General features: G+C 50.9%; 1 protein-coding gene across 2 annotated transcripts in view; it reads right to left on the reverse strand.

Annotated features, from left to right (window-relative positions):
- Positions 1 to 14,668, reverse strand: part of FANCM (FA complementation group M) — a 797,274-nt gene that overhangs the window by 246,497 nt on the left and 536,109 nt on the right. For both annotated transcript variants that reach the window (XM_085627037.1, XM_085627038.1), the window contains one exon: positions 2,484 to 2,641. In XM_085627037.1, the coding sequence (XP_085483163.1) occupies positions 2,484 to 2,641 (158 nt within the window). The remainder of the gene's footprint in view (positions 1 to 2,483; positions 2,642 to 14,668) is intronic.

Consider the following 14,668-nt stretch of genomic DNA (forward strand, 5'->3'; position numbering starts at 1 on the left):
ATGGCGTCGGGGCTGGAGACCCACCTGTGTTGATCCAGTAGGCGCCCCTCCTGAACCTGCAGGGCCCAAAGGCGTGCCAAAGGGAACGGGCCGCCCAAAGGTGAGGTGCATGGCCTCAAAATTCTTCCAATTGGGTGGGGTCACTCCAGCTCCAAGAAACTCTGGTTTCAACTGTGGAGCCAGGCCTCGAGTGGCGGCACTCCCTAGTTTCATCGGCCAACAGACGAGGTGAGTCGACGAACGTTTCGACGATGATTTCTTCTTGTGGTACTTGTACTTAATCAAATGGCTTGAAAACCTCGTGCTCAACAAGCGCTCCCGAGCCTTTCTATCGACCGGGACCGTGACCTTCGTGGCATCGCAAGTCGAGCCACCATAAGCTTAAGGGATCGCTCCTTCTAGGCGTTCAAGTGCATGGCGTGGAAGTTGGGGCAGGCCTTTGGGTTGTGGTCTCACTCGAGGCACCAAAGGTATACATGGTGCGGGTGCAGTCACTGACATCTGTCGGTGACCGGCACTGCAGGGCTTGAAGTCGACCTTCGAAGACATCCCTGCCACACCAGGCGGTAAACCTCCTAAAAGACTTGACAACATTTTGAAAAAACCTAGTCAAAAAGAGGTAGCTCTTCTCAGATCTACACTCGTAGAAAGAAAAAAGGGGATGTCAGCGCACCGGGGTAGTGCCTATATAGGCTCCGTGAATGTCACTTCCAGCGCGGTCGACAAGGCCACGCGAAGCTGGGCAACGTCACCTACCAGCGCACAGGAGTACGGGCTCACAAACATTTTCAGTTCCATTGTGGTGCCTGGGGAATTTTCTAAAGTAAGGAAGCTGCGGCTAGAAGTCTATCAGATATACTGTTTCATTGGCTGCATCATTATGGACAGAGTTCTCGTTGAACTGAAGGGTGACGAAAGGGGGGTGGGGGAGGGAGTTCTAGACAACCCACTAGTAAAACCCTTTCACTATGCAATGTGAGAAAAGTGGAGATGTAACTGACATATAGTGGAATCTTGAAATGGCCCTGGGGTGGTTTTATTATAGTACTGTACTTAGGCCCCTGACTTCACCAGATGGAAGAGGTAAGGTATTAGTTGGTGAGGTCTGGAAGACCATGGATAAATACTCTTCTTTAAAGACCAGATGCATAAGAGTTTCCATTTCGCTTTACACATATTTGTTGTTGATAACGCTTAAGCTTGCACTAACATTCTTCTGCAAAAGTGAAATGTCCAGGTAGGTAAATTCTCTGTGATCAGAAGACATGCAAGCAGTCAAAATGAGCTACATCAGATGTAGAATCTGTTTGCCTTCCATGGAGAGAGGTCATTATGGGTAAAGGAGTATGTCTTGAAGGTAAACCAAGGTATGAAAGATGTAGAAGGTCCAAGCAGTAGGGATGTCTCCAATAGAAAAAAAATACATGGTTCTCTCTTGATCTAGATCATTCTTGTTCTGGGGACATGACGCAAAGCATAAACTAACTACCAAGGTATCGATCAAGTTTTGCCATAACTGTGGAAATGCTTGGAGCATTATTGGCAGACTTAAGCGTTTCCTGGCTGATTTACAGATCAGGAAGGTGCTCTCCCCTAATTACTACTGCAGGGATAAATGAGCCGATTAAAGAATTTTGGCATCTGAAAAGTAGAATTCCATAAAGAATATATCAATACATTGACTTCCTCCACCTTTAATCTATGTGTCATGAACGAAAAAGGCACTAGAGGCTCTAGGTGACATTATTGCCTCCAACAAGTAAAGCGGACATTGCGACTGTTCCTACAGTGTAATCCAACCGACGACCCATCCTCGCATCACCCTTCATTAATGTTTTTTATATATTTGCTAAATACACAATAACGGTGCATCTCAAGTTGTACTATACTGTCTGTTAGAAGTGTGGGCTTCGGTACCCTGTATCATATCTCTTGGTGTTGCTGCCTGAAGCTCAATAAATAGTGTCCACGTTTTAACTGCTTGAATAACTAGGGGGTCGTCTGGCTATGGAGTAGGTATCCAGAAATACCACAGAGTATGGTGAAAAAGTCTGATAGGGCTGATGACCTGTTCAAAGCACGAAGACTGTCCATGACTTCTCCATCTAAACCCTAATATAACTTCATTTTCCTCCCTGTTGCCCCAGAGCTCAGAAGAGAATGTTGTGGTTCCTACTGTACAGGTTGTGTGCATGTCACATATGATGCACAGTTGTAAACAAGAAATTATGGCACTTTCACAGATGCTGTTGTATTCGTACAGCCAGGCATTGACTGATAAACGCCCATTTGTGAGGCTGCGTTTTGCCAACGATGGTTCAAAGAAATGTTAACAAAAAAACACAACCAGAAATTCAGTGCGTATATTATGTCAAACCTATTGATCACAAAAATGTCAAGTATGTTAATTCAGTGCTCCTCGGTGAATTTTAAAGGCATCGACGAGGAGAACATCGAAACACCTTCAGAAATGTTGAACTTACAAGTTTTTGCTCCGCGTCTCTGAACGTTTCAAAGCAGGCTCGTGGCATTGAGACTTCTTTAAAGCCGTCACTCTCTTTAATTCTGTACAAAGTATTCCAAGCTTCGAACTCCTCCGTGGTCAGCGACCAGTCTTCCTTGGGGTTGCTTTGCTTGCACACTGCAGAAGGAGACAAACGTACTGTTTCAAGCTGAGCTCGCTGTTGCCCAAATTTACAATTGTACCCAGTTTCTGATTAACACTAGATATTTTGTAAGAATCTTTCATTACAGGCGATCAAAACAATGATAGTATTTAATGATGTCTTAATCATCACCATCAGAAAAACTTTATTTCGGCCAAAATGGCCATAAAAGCACAGATAAAATAGGGTACATCACATTCAATTAAAAACACAACTAAAATAGACTACATTACATTTGGTTCATTATCATAACCATTGCACTGGGAGAGACACCAACTAGCATATTAGAGGTGCAATTTACAATCATGATCCATTGTTATCTCAATTGTCCCACTAGCTCGCCCCACAGCCCCAAGTTATTATTTAAGTGAAGAAATCATTAAGTGCTTGTGCATCATACAGGCAATCTAGGAAATCATAAAGTGCTTGTGCATCATACAGGCAATCTAGGAAATCATAAAGTGCTTGTGCATCATACAGGCAATCTAGGAAATCATTAAGTGCTTGTGCATCATACAGGCAATCTAGGAAATCATAAAGTGCTTGTGCATCATACAGGCAATCTAGAGACTTTTACATTATCTGAGGAATTAGTTTCAATGGAAGACCTGTACGCAAGCAGAGGGTGGCCATTTCGATAAACCCATACAGCTGTATTCTTGAAGCACATTTTATAGTGGGAGTATTTGAGGAGCTGGGCACCAAAGCCATTACAGTAGCACAACCACTGCAGTGGAGGAGGCTCCAACTGTCACATTGAAAATATAAACTTACAATCATGTTACAGGGACAGCTCCATTATCCCAGTAACTTACCACACAACCCCAAGCTGCTATTTGAGTGCGGGAATCATAAAGTGCATGTGCGATATGCAGGCAGTTAAAAAGCTATTGCATTATTTGAGAAATTAGAATCAATAAAATGTCTGCACGTGAGCAAAGGGTGTCCATTTGGATACACCCAGAAACCTCTATTATGGGCAAAAAACATCACAAATAATTTCAGTAAAGTGCTTTGTGCGCTACATCAGAAACAACTGTTCTTTACATTGTTCTGCAACCATGGTCCGGAGAGTGCATGTGCAGATCCTACACTCGACAGGGCCATTACAATACATCTCAACAATTGTGTTGCAGTCAAAATGACCCTCATCTAGCATCAATAGACAGTCATACAAAGAAGAATGAACTGTGACTTATATAAACATTATAGTTGAAAAAAAGATTTTCTTGAAAAGGGTCCTATGATGACTACTTTCAGTTTAAAAGAATACCAGAAATAAAACAGTAGGCAGGGCCCACTGTAGAAAATATAATACAATGGGTTGTCCCGAGCTAGGGAGCCATCTTTAAAATGGTACTACGAGTACACCACATTGCAAATAGGAAACGTGAGACAGAAAACACAATGGGTGGGGGGTGTCATATTTCAATACCCTGTAAGCCCCTCTACAATATCTGAATCCCAAATTTCTGCATATCTGGCGGAGCCAGCGAGTCCTTGCCCTTTTATATACTTGACAGATAAAAATTACATGAATATCTGTCTCCTGTGTTACTGCAATTTGGGCAACCCCGATCAGGTGAGTCCACCCACCTACTGGTGAATGCACGCAACGGAAGCACCCCATATCTGAACTGAAGGTTTAGTTACTTGGCCAAGAATGGCTGGATGTCATCCAGAGCCGATTCTAGTCTGTATTGGTCTTTAACTTCTAAGAACTCAAGTGTTAATCGACCAACTAGGGCACTCCCTAGAACCTGGATTCGTTAGTGCTCCCTGTAACTCTCCACCAGGACCTTCCTAGGGGTAGCAAGGCAGGTTTCTTCTACGTTGGTCCACAGATTGCCCCTCCCTATGGCGACACAGGTGTTCCTAATGTGTGCCAGCAAAGCGGTGGCCCCAGATTTCAGCACCGTACAGTGCAGCGCCCCTGGCTTGTGCTTTGTATATTTCTACTGCCGGGCCTATAGATTTATGGGTACAGCTCCTAAATACCTTTGTTAGACCCCCCCCTGTCATTTGTGCAAGCTTCAAGCTAGCTTTATGGATTTGCGCACCCCAGTCCAGTTTTTCTGTGAGCGTGATCCCGAGGTATTCAAAGATGGACACCCTCTCTAGCAAGTTCCCTTCTAAGCGGGGATTGGGCCGGGTACTATTGCTTGCGTTAAATACCATGTATTTAGTTTTTTGTAGGTTGATCTCCAAGCCCTGATTCCTACAAAAAAATACTAAAGATGTTAAGGGCCCTTTGGATTCCCATAGGCGATTTAGAAAGGAAGGGGGTATCATCCTCGAACATCATCCCAGGAATTTTGTGATTTGCGAGTTTGGGTGCGCCAATATCAGTCTCTGTGGTCAGTGACTCAACTAGGCCATTGATAAAAAGGCAGAAAAGTGTCGGGCTAAGAGGCAACCTTGGCGTACACCTCTTTCTACTGGCAAAGGGGTGGTTAACTCACCATTTTTTCCAAAGCGAATTTGGGCATAATTGCCTTCATGGAGACGTTCCAGCTGGTGGCAAAGATATAGTGGGACGCCCATATCCAATAGGAGTGCCCACAATTCTACCCTCGGAACCAGATCAAATGCGGTATTTAATGATGTCTTAATCCACATTACAACTAAATTGGCACACCTAAGATTGTTCATACTAAACTGTGGAATAACTCTACACATAAATACTATTCCCATAAAATTCCCTTTACAGCATGTGGTGCTCATCCACGCACAGTAGGATTGGTGTAAAAGATGATTTACTTTACATGTGGAAGACATGCTGGCCAAGCTACCTCAGGGCTTACGTGATGAAACGAACACGACCAAACAAAACAAGAAAAATATGACCTCTCAGCAAGAAATAAGAGGTGTCGCTAAACATAAATGGGCATGCAGAGTTGGCAAAAACTCTGCCTAGTCTGGGTACTATCAGAGGTTTACAATATTGAACAACTGAAACTGCCCTTCTCCCTGCACAATTTCCTGTCCAAGATGTCTCTGGGTTGGAAGTCTCAAGCAAGTAAGGAGATGGCATTGCAGGCAGCTGAACAGTCACAAAGCCAGGCATATTCGAGGAGGTCTGCAGGGCCAACCTACGGAGTAAACCACGGGGGGTGGGGGAGGACGGGTTTAGGGTGCTACGGTGGCGAGAAACACTGAGTGGGTGGGTCCTGGCTAGGAAAGCCAGGACCTAACGTAACTGGTGCTCATGTAAAGCGCTCCAATACCTTCGGGTCATGTTTGCACTATATAAATCTGCAACAAAAAAAAAAAAAAAAAAGAAGACTTGTGTCCGGCCCGAGTGTGTATGCCATATTAAAGTCCTTAAAGACAGCGGCGGGATGAGATGGACGGCCTGCAGAGCGGTGACCGATAATGCCAGCCATTGGTTGAACATTTATGTTGGCGCACGTCTCTGCTTCGCTGCACGCTGGCAGTGTTTGTGCAGCTTTGTCTCGTGCCCGGGTCTTCTGTCCCAAGACCGCCTCCGGGGCACGAGTTCCTCTGCGTGGTTTTTGTTCCGCACAGCTCGTGACCCCTGCTGCGGCTCTGCGCCTAATTCCTTAAGTGTTTCCGCGCTTTGAAGTTTCGCGCTCCAGCATTTCTCAGCAGGTTTCCTTCCAGATATGGCCTGGTGACCTCCTTCTGCTGTTTTGACACATCTGCTTTTCCACTACCCCGACCTCCCTTACTCTTTTAATTGACAGCTGGCTGCATGTATGTCTGCGTGGCTTGCAGCCTTTTAAACTCCTTTTTCTACTGCCCCTGTTTCTACAATCGACCTCTGCTGGGACTTGGAAGGGAGGGGTGGTGTGGATGGGGGTATACGGGCACAATGAGGACCACCTCACTCATCCCGCACCCTAAGCTCCTCCTCCCCTGACGAAACCGTCGCCAATGAACGCTTATATTATGATTCGAATCTGTGCCCTGCAGCTTACAGGGGATTGTTTGCATCAAGCACCAAGACTGAGCTGTTTTATGGACACCCAGACTTGTGACTTGGATATTAATCGCAGATGTCCACAAGTACATCAGCCGCACCGTGCATCTCCTCAGTACTGGAATCTGAGACTTGCTGGATACATAGCTCTCAGCAGTGGGAACCTTATCCCACCGAGCTAACTTACCAGTGAATGCACTAGGCAAGAAAATGGCCAATGATATAGTACAGATAGCTCACAACTGTGGCAATCTCTGGGTAGCTTGACGGTCAAGTTTGTGGCCATCTCAGTTTTCCATTCTCTTATGGTTTATAAAATAATTACCGCTGGGTGCAAAAAGTAACTATTAAAACAGTTCTGTGACACCACAAGAATGAAGTAGCACGTGCAATGCACGCAAGCGCTGGCAAAGCCAAAAGGTCCGTCTATAGTGTACTAACACATGTAAACAGCATTTATGCAGTGCTGTGCTTGAATGAGTTAATACACTAAAGTCAGGCCTATCACCTTTACCAATGCTTGTTGGCCAAAGTGATCGAGAAGAGGACATTGAGGCATGATGTACCAGCACATAGGAATCTAGCCATCAATAATGGAGCCAGTGCAATTTCACTACCTAACAAGAGGATACAGGAGCCCATACCCTTGCTTGCATTAGGGTCCATGGCGAAGCTGCTACCCCACCGTTCACACAGACAACAGCAGTACAACAACATAAGTTCAAAGTTAAGAAGAGAGTATTCTAGCTAGTCAATCCTTAAAACACAAGATATGAATACATATGGATGCATATGGACTGTAGAGCTATCACCTTGTGCCCTGAAGGCATTACCACACCACTGGCAAATGTGTTCTTTTCCCCTCAGTTGGCAGCATGGCCAAGACCATCTGGTGCACTCATTGTACATCTTGCACACATTCAAAACAAACTAAGAGCTCCTGCTGTGGGTAATGCTCCTCTCTCGCTGTATAAATTGTTATCACAAAACAAAAGATTGAGGCTCTCTTTGCCCAGCCAATGGCTTTCAGTGTCAAGTTAGACTCATAGACTCATTCTGTTGAGGTGAAGGTTTGCCTCTTGAAACTTACAAAAAGCTCTGGATTAGTCTCAGAGTCCGTTCTTTCTCGCTGTTGTTGGTGAATCTCTGGTTGAATCATGCGTTGCCATGTCTGACTTTAAAGAAGTCACGGAGGAGCAGGGAAAGCTCTGCTGAAATCATAACCTTAACTGTTTAAAAGTGTCCACGGGAGAGTACAACAAATGGCCATATCCAGGGGGACGTCTGGGCCAACTCACCTTATGGGGGTGTCTACAATTTAAATTTGTACTTATTCTCCAGGGATAAGATTGTGTGCAATGTTTGGTTCCAAGAAAAAAACAATAAAAAGAGTTAAAAATAAAAGCGATGCTGTACGGTCAAGCATGATTCCTCAGCCACCAATTGTATGGGCATTGACAAGATGCCAGAAAAAGTAAAAAGTCTGAATTGGTTTGGATTTGCCCTGAAACAGATTTTACAGCACCTTGTGAAACCCCAAATGCCATGAATTGGATATTTTATTTTTTTAGGTCACGCCCACAGCTAACTGTCTGCTGTGCTACTGTAAACAAGAATACATAGGGTGGCTTTGGCTTAACCCCTTACACGTGACTGGGTTTCCTCCCTATTCTTGTGTTTGTACTGCCTAAGAGCATTTTGATCGCACAGCATTCCGTTTGAATGACTTGTGTTGTTCCACTGCTGACATCACTCCTTAAATTGCAATGCATGTTAGGGACTATTTTTGCTTCGTGGTCCCATCCCTCCTCTCATACCTTTGCTTTGTTAAAAAGTACCTGGGCAAGACCTATTGGCTTTGCCAATGCTTGTGTTATACAGTGTTTCATACTGCACTTCTGTTGTTTCTAAGCTTTTAAACCACTTAATTGTACCTAATGTAATGACCTTGAAAGGATGGAACTGTGAGCACAAATTCTCTATTACCGGTCATCTGAACATCGATAACAGGTATGCAAGTCGGTGTTACAAAAATAAAGAAGCGTTTGCAATGCAATAGGTCTCGCATTTGCAAGAGTTTAAGCAATTGGCATTGTAAATGGCATTGCCTTTTATCTATTTGTTTTGATAATTAGCACATAAATAAAGTGAGCGACATTGTATTTAAGGCAAAACTGTCTTAAGTGGGGGGCGTGGCTTGGCAGGCAGGCATGGCGGACGCGCCTTAGATCGGCTCCGTCCAGCCCGCCGTTCAATATCCTTTCATTTATCCTGTTGCCCGATCCAGGACTCCCTCCTGCTGCGGCGGGGGCTCGAGGGCATTGGCGGCTGACTCCGGTGACTTCCTGGCATCGCTCGGGCCCGTGGGACGGTGCCGAGCGTGTAGGCGTGGCCTGGGCCTATCGAGCCTCTGAAGCCGCAGCCTGGATTTGCTGCGGCGGCGGAGTGGATCGTCCCCGTCGGACGGAGCAGCAAAGCGGAGGGCCGGAGCTGTGGACGGGGGCGGCGAGCGCTGGCCTAGGTGGACCCTGGGGGCCGAGGGCGCGGAGACCGGCAATCGGAGCTCCCCGGGAGTGACCCTGGACGACAGCGCGAGTGGCGGCCCAGCAGATACCCCGGCGGGGGTACGGTGCCACGGGAGTAGCGGTGAGTGGACATCAGTGGCAGCCGTCTTCCCCCTCTCCCCCCCCCCCCCCGCGAGGCGCATCCATCTCTCTGTGCCTGTTGCCATCGGAGGGTTGGGGGTTCGGCGGCCATATCGGGCCGCGTGGTGATGCGGGGGAGAGGGTCCATGGTGACGGTGCTGCGCTTCACGGCTGGTGGGGCCGGGCCACAGATGGATTCGTAGGGCTCGGACCATAACAGGGACGCTGGACTGGTCTTGTCTTGTCTTTTCCCCCCCTTCCGTTGGACGCCCCACTGGAGTGATTGGAGCGAGCGCCCGGGTGCTCGGCGGCCATTTCGGGCCGCGGTGGTCGGGGAGGGTTCTGCTGCTGGCGTGAGATGGTGGGGTAGCCGGCAGAGCGCTGCGTGTGGCGGACCCCTCTCCTGGGACTGCAGTGTGGATTATCCTTTGCTCGCTTCACTGGGGGCCTCCTTTCTGGACAGTGTGTCGGGGCCTGACGGACGTCTCTTGGTGCGCCTGGTGTGGGGGCAGCGGCCCTTGGGCTTGACCCGGTCTCTGTGGCGGGAGCCCCCCCGGGGTGAGAGACGGCCACACCATGACCAGGGATCGAGTCGGCGGGGCGTCAGCCAAACAAGGGCCTATGGACAAGTTCACGGGCCCGGCCGGGGGGGCGGCCTCGGCGTCCCCGGACAACGCGGCCCTGCTGGTAGCCATTACCCAGTCCAGGGACATGCTGGATGTGAAAATTGGTGCGGTGGGCTCCGACGTGACACTGCTGCGACAGGACTTGCGGAACGCAGTGGCTCGCATTACGGAGGCGGAGACCAGGGTCTCGGGGGTGGAGGACGACGTGACGACTAAAGAAACAGATGGCGGCCCTGGAATCCTCTCATAAGAACTTAGTGGGCCGCGTTGAAGATGCGGAAGGGAGGGCCCGCCGCAACAACCTGCGCTTCGTAGGCTTACCGGAAGGATGTGAAGGGACTAATATGGAGCGCTTTTTGACGGAGTGGCTGGTGTCCTGGCTCCCCCCTGAAACTCTCTCCAGCTGTTTCGTTGTGGAACGGGCGCATAGGGCGCTGGTCCAGAAACCGCCAGTGGGAGCCCGCCCGCGACCGGTGATCGCCAGGGTCCTTAATTTCCATGATCGCGATGTCATCCTCAGGCAGGCCAGGGCGAAGGAACCACTCCACTTCGAAAATTCTCGCATTCTTATCTTTCCGGACTATACGCGGTTGGTACAGCAGCAGAGCCAATCCTTTCTGGCGGCTAAGGCTCGGCTGCGGGAACTCCAGCTCTCCTACGCCTTGTTGTACCCGGCTCGGCTGCGGGTGGTGTACAACTCCAAGACCTTGTTCTTTGATACGCCTGAGGAGGTGTTTAAATGGACGGATGAAACTGTGCAATTTCGTTATCACACTCCCCCTGGCGGTGGATCCACCTCCTCACAGGATGGGATGTCTCGGCCTGGAGGTCGGCAGAGGGGTGGACGTGGCCGGCAGTCCAGGTCGCGCCGCCGCTCCAGATCGGATAGAGTGCGGCCTGGAGCTGGGGGAACTGCTGGGCGTCCGCCTTCCACTCCTTGACTGCTGCTGCTGCCTTGGCGGGGGACTTTATCATGTTGCGAAGTGTGTGTCTTACCTGATGCTGTGTGTGTGGGGACAGGGGGGGGGGTCCTGGGTAGGGGACATGCGTAACGGGCAGGTGCCGCAGTAGCGTCTTGCGGGCGGGGTAGTCACCTGCGACTTGTTGGTGGGGTTGAGTTGGGGATCCATTGGTGGGGGGTCGGAGATCCATGGTTGGGGTCTTGCGATGCTATCTACCGCGACAGATACTTCAGTGGTTTTGAGGTATGGGGTGGGGGGTTGGGGGGGTTGGCACTGTTGTTGTTGGGGTTATGGGGTTTGTTAGACCGCGCACGCCTGTGGGAGCTGCCAGTGGAGGGTGGCATTAAGCTGCTCCTGAAGGAGGCTCAGTGGCCTCCATTGACCGATCATGGCTGATATACATACTAGGGTGGCTGGGAGACCGGCGGTACTCCGAGTTTTGAGTTGGAACATCCGCGGCCTGCTCAATAAGATTAAACGGGGGGCGGTTCTGCAGTATGCCAAGCGGGCATCGGCGGATGTCTTGTTTTTGCAAGAAACGCATCTCCTAGGTACTAAGGCTCCCTGCCTTCAAAGATATGGGTACCTGCAGGTCTTTCACGCTGGGTTTACTAGGGGTTCCCGAGGGGTGGCCATTCTCATTCATAACCGGGTCCGATATTCACACACACGCTTGTGGGCGGATACGCACGGGCGGTATGTTTTTGTGCAAGGCAAGATTGGGGCGGAAGTAGTGATCCTCGGAAGCGTGTATGCCCCACCCCCCTTTTCATAGATCCTAGCCGAACAGATCATGAGTGTGTGGGCAGAGATGCCGTTGGCGGCAGGCGTAGTGGGCGGCGATTGGAATGACGTTATGATGGTGTCGCGGGACCGCTGTTCGGGGAGTGGGGTGCGAGGCGATGATCGCCTAACCAAGCTACGGGCGCTTGCCGAGGGCCTCAATTGGGTGGATGCATGGCGGCGGCTTAATGGGAATGCGCGGGCATATACCTATCTTTCTGCCGTTCATGGCTCATTCTCTCGGTTGGACTACATTTTCCTCTCGGGTGCCGCGGCGACACGGGGGATGGAGGCGGATATCCTCCCCCGTGGTTTGTCGGATCATTCCCCTGTGTCGCTTCGTCTGCGACTGGGGGGGGTCAGTGGGCAGTTTCACTGGCGCCTTTCGGGCTAGCATCTTCGGCAGGACGACTACTGCGCCCGCATGAAGAAGGCTCTGGATCTTTACTGGGCCCGAAACGTGGGCTCGGTGTCGGGAGTTGATATCCTATGGGAAGCTTGGAAACCTACGCTGCGGGGAGTTGACATCTCATATAGTGCGGCGGCCCGCCGAGCGCGTGAAGCGGGATTGGTTCAGGCGGAGCGGGAGATTCGGGAGCTCGAGAGCAGTAGCCAGGGGGAATCCGGTGGGGCCACGCGGTGTCCGTTGCAATATGCCCAGCAAACATATGCCTCGCTCCTGCTGGACAAGGCGAGGCAGGCGTGGTTAGCTACGAGAAGTCGGGTGTGTCAGTGGGGAGACAAATCGGTGACCATGCTTTACAGGCTGTGTCAGGGGCAGCATCATGCACAGACCCTCCCGGGGATCACAGATAGAGAGGGCCGGGTGCTGACTGACCCTGGCGCCTTAGCGGACAGCTTTGCGGCATACTACGCGGAGCTGTATGAACAGCGGGAGACCATAACCGGGGAGCTCGTGGATCGGTTCCTTGATGATCTCCCCCCTAGAGCCCTTTCAGATGAGGCGCGCGCAGACTTGGACTGCCCGCTCACGGTGGATGAGTTGGGGACGGCGCTGGGGAGTTTGTCCGTCGGGAAGGCCCCGAATGGGTTCCCGAGTGAGTTCTTCAGCAAATACTTTCTGCAGCTGGGGCCCCATTATCATGCGGTGGTGGAAGATGCTTGTGAGCGGGGGGTTTTGCCGGCCGATTGGCGTCAAGCGGAGATTGTCGTATTCCACAAGCCGGGCCGTCCTCCTGAACAACATGCCTCTTATCGGCCGATTTCCCTTCTGAATGTGGAGGTGAAGATTCTGGCCAAGGCCCTGGCCAACCGGCTCTTGCCTTATGTTTCTACTCTGGTCCACCCGGACCAAGCCGGGTTTATGCCCCATAGGGCGACGCGCCATAACATCCGGTGTGCACATGTGGCGATAGCTGCGGTCCAGCGGCGTGAGGCTCGGGCGGCTCTCCTGTTGGCCGACATAGATAGAGCTTTTGACTCTCTTAGTTGGCGCTATCTCTTTGCCTTGCTGCAACGGCTGAATCTGGGGCCGCGCTTCTTATCCTATTTAACACTTTTGTATACCGATCTTACAGCCTCGGTTCGGGTGGCGGGGGCGGCCTCGGCGCGATTCCTGGTGAACCGGGGGACGCGACAGGGTGGCCCCCTGTCACCATACCTATTTGCCCTGGCCATGGAGCCGCTGGCCGCGTGGGTTCGTATGGATGCGCAATACACGGGGTTTGAGTGGGAACATGGCCTGTCGGATCGCATTGCCCTATATGCCGACGACGTGTTGTTCTTCCTGTCGGATCTCGATAGAACCGGACCGCGGCTGCTTCGCATGATGCAGGTCTTTGGGGAGACGTCCGGGCTATACATGAACCCGAGGAAATCCACCCTGTGGGTGCTGGGCGGTCGTGACGTGCAGGGGGAGTGGACGACGTCTCTGCGGATTGCGGCCGGAGGGCTGCAATATCTGGGGGTCTTTTTGACCGACATGCCGACGATCGCCTGGGAGAGCAATGTGGTGCCGGTGTGGGAGAAACTATGTTGTGATGTTAAGCTCTGGGCGCGTATGCCTCTCACCATTTGTGGCCGTTCTGCCATCTTTAAGATGGTGGCGCTGCCTCGACTTGTCTACCAGCTCCAAAACCACCCTTATGAGATTCCTCTCAGTTGGTTTCGGAGGGTCAAGCGGTGCTCAGTCACTTTCTGTGGGAGGGGGGCTTGGCAGGGTGACGCTGAAGATTTGCTTTTTGTCCGTGTACGATGGGGGACTGGCTACCTCCGATATCTTGTCCTATTATTACGCCTCCCATCTATTGGTCCTCAACGAATGGTGGTATGGAGACAGGGGGGACCCGGCATATGGGGTGGAGAGGCGCCTCATGGACCCACATGCAGTGCATACCCTACTCTACGCGACTGCATTGCGGGCGGCACTGCCACCGGTCACTCAAGTGGTGTTTCGGGTGTGGAGCCGGGCTCTGCGTCATATTGGCTGGTGGGGTAGGCTTACCCGGGAGACCCCGTTGTGGCAGAACGGGCTCCTCCCTCAGTTGGCGACCCTCTCAGGATTCAGGGACTGGGACAGAATTGGGGTCTCTACGTTGGGATCGGTGGTCCAGGGCTGTGTGATGAAATCCTTTGAGGTCTTACAGCTTGAGTATCAAATGCCACGGACGCAGTTCTTTAAATACCTCCAGCTGCGCCACGCCCTCGCCCCTAGACTGGAGGGTCTCCAATCCATTCCTGACTACAGTCCCCTTGAGGCCCAGGTGTTTATGGGGGATCTCCAGGAGAAGAAAGTTTCTAAAATATATCGGTCCTTGGTGATTCATGGGGCCCCATCCCTGCAGGGTCTGCGGGAACGGTGGGAGACGGATGTCGGGCCGTTGGACGAGACGGACTGGACGGAGGCGCTGGCCTCCCCCGTGAGGCTTGTATAGTGATCCGCCTGCGTCTCGTCCAATTTCGGTATTTGCACAGGACCTATTACACGCGACAGCGGCTGTGGCGGGCGGGTCTTATTGCCTCCCCGGACTGCCTTAGGTTTGGGCGGGAGGTGGGGTCTTTGGTGCACACGGTCTGGCACTGC

The sequence above is a fragment of the Triturus cristatus genome, chromosome 9 (assembly GCF_964204655.1).
Source record: "Triturus cristatus chromosome 9, aTriCri1.1, whole genome shotgun sequence".
Lineage (NCBI taxonomy): Eukaryota > Metazoa > Chordata > Amphibia > Caudata > Salamandridae > Triturus > Triturus cristatus.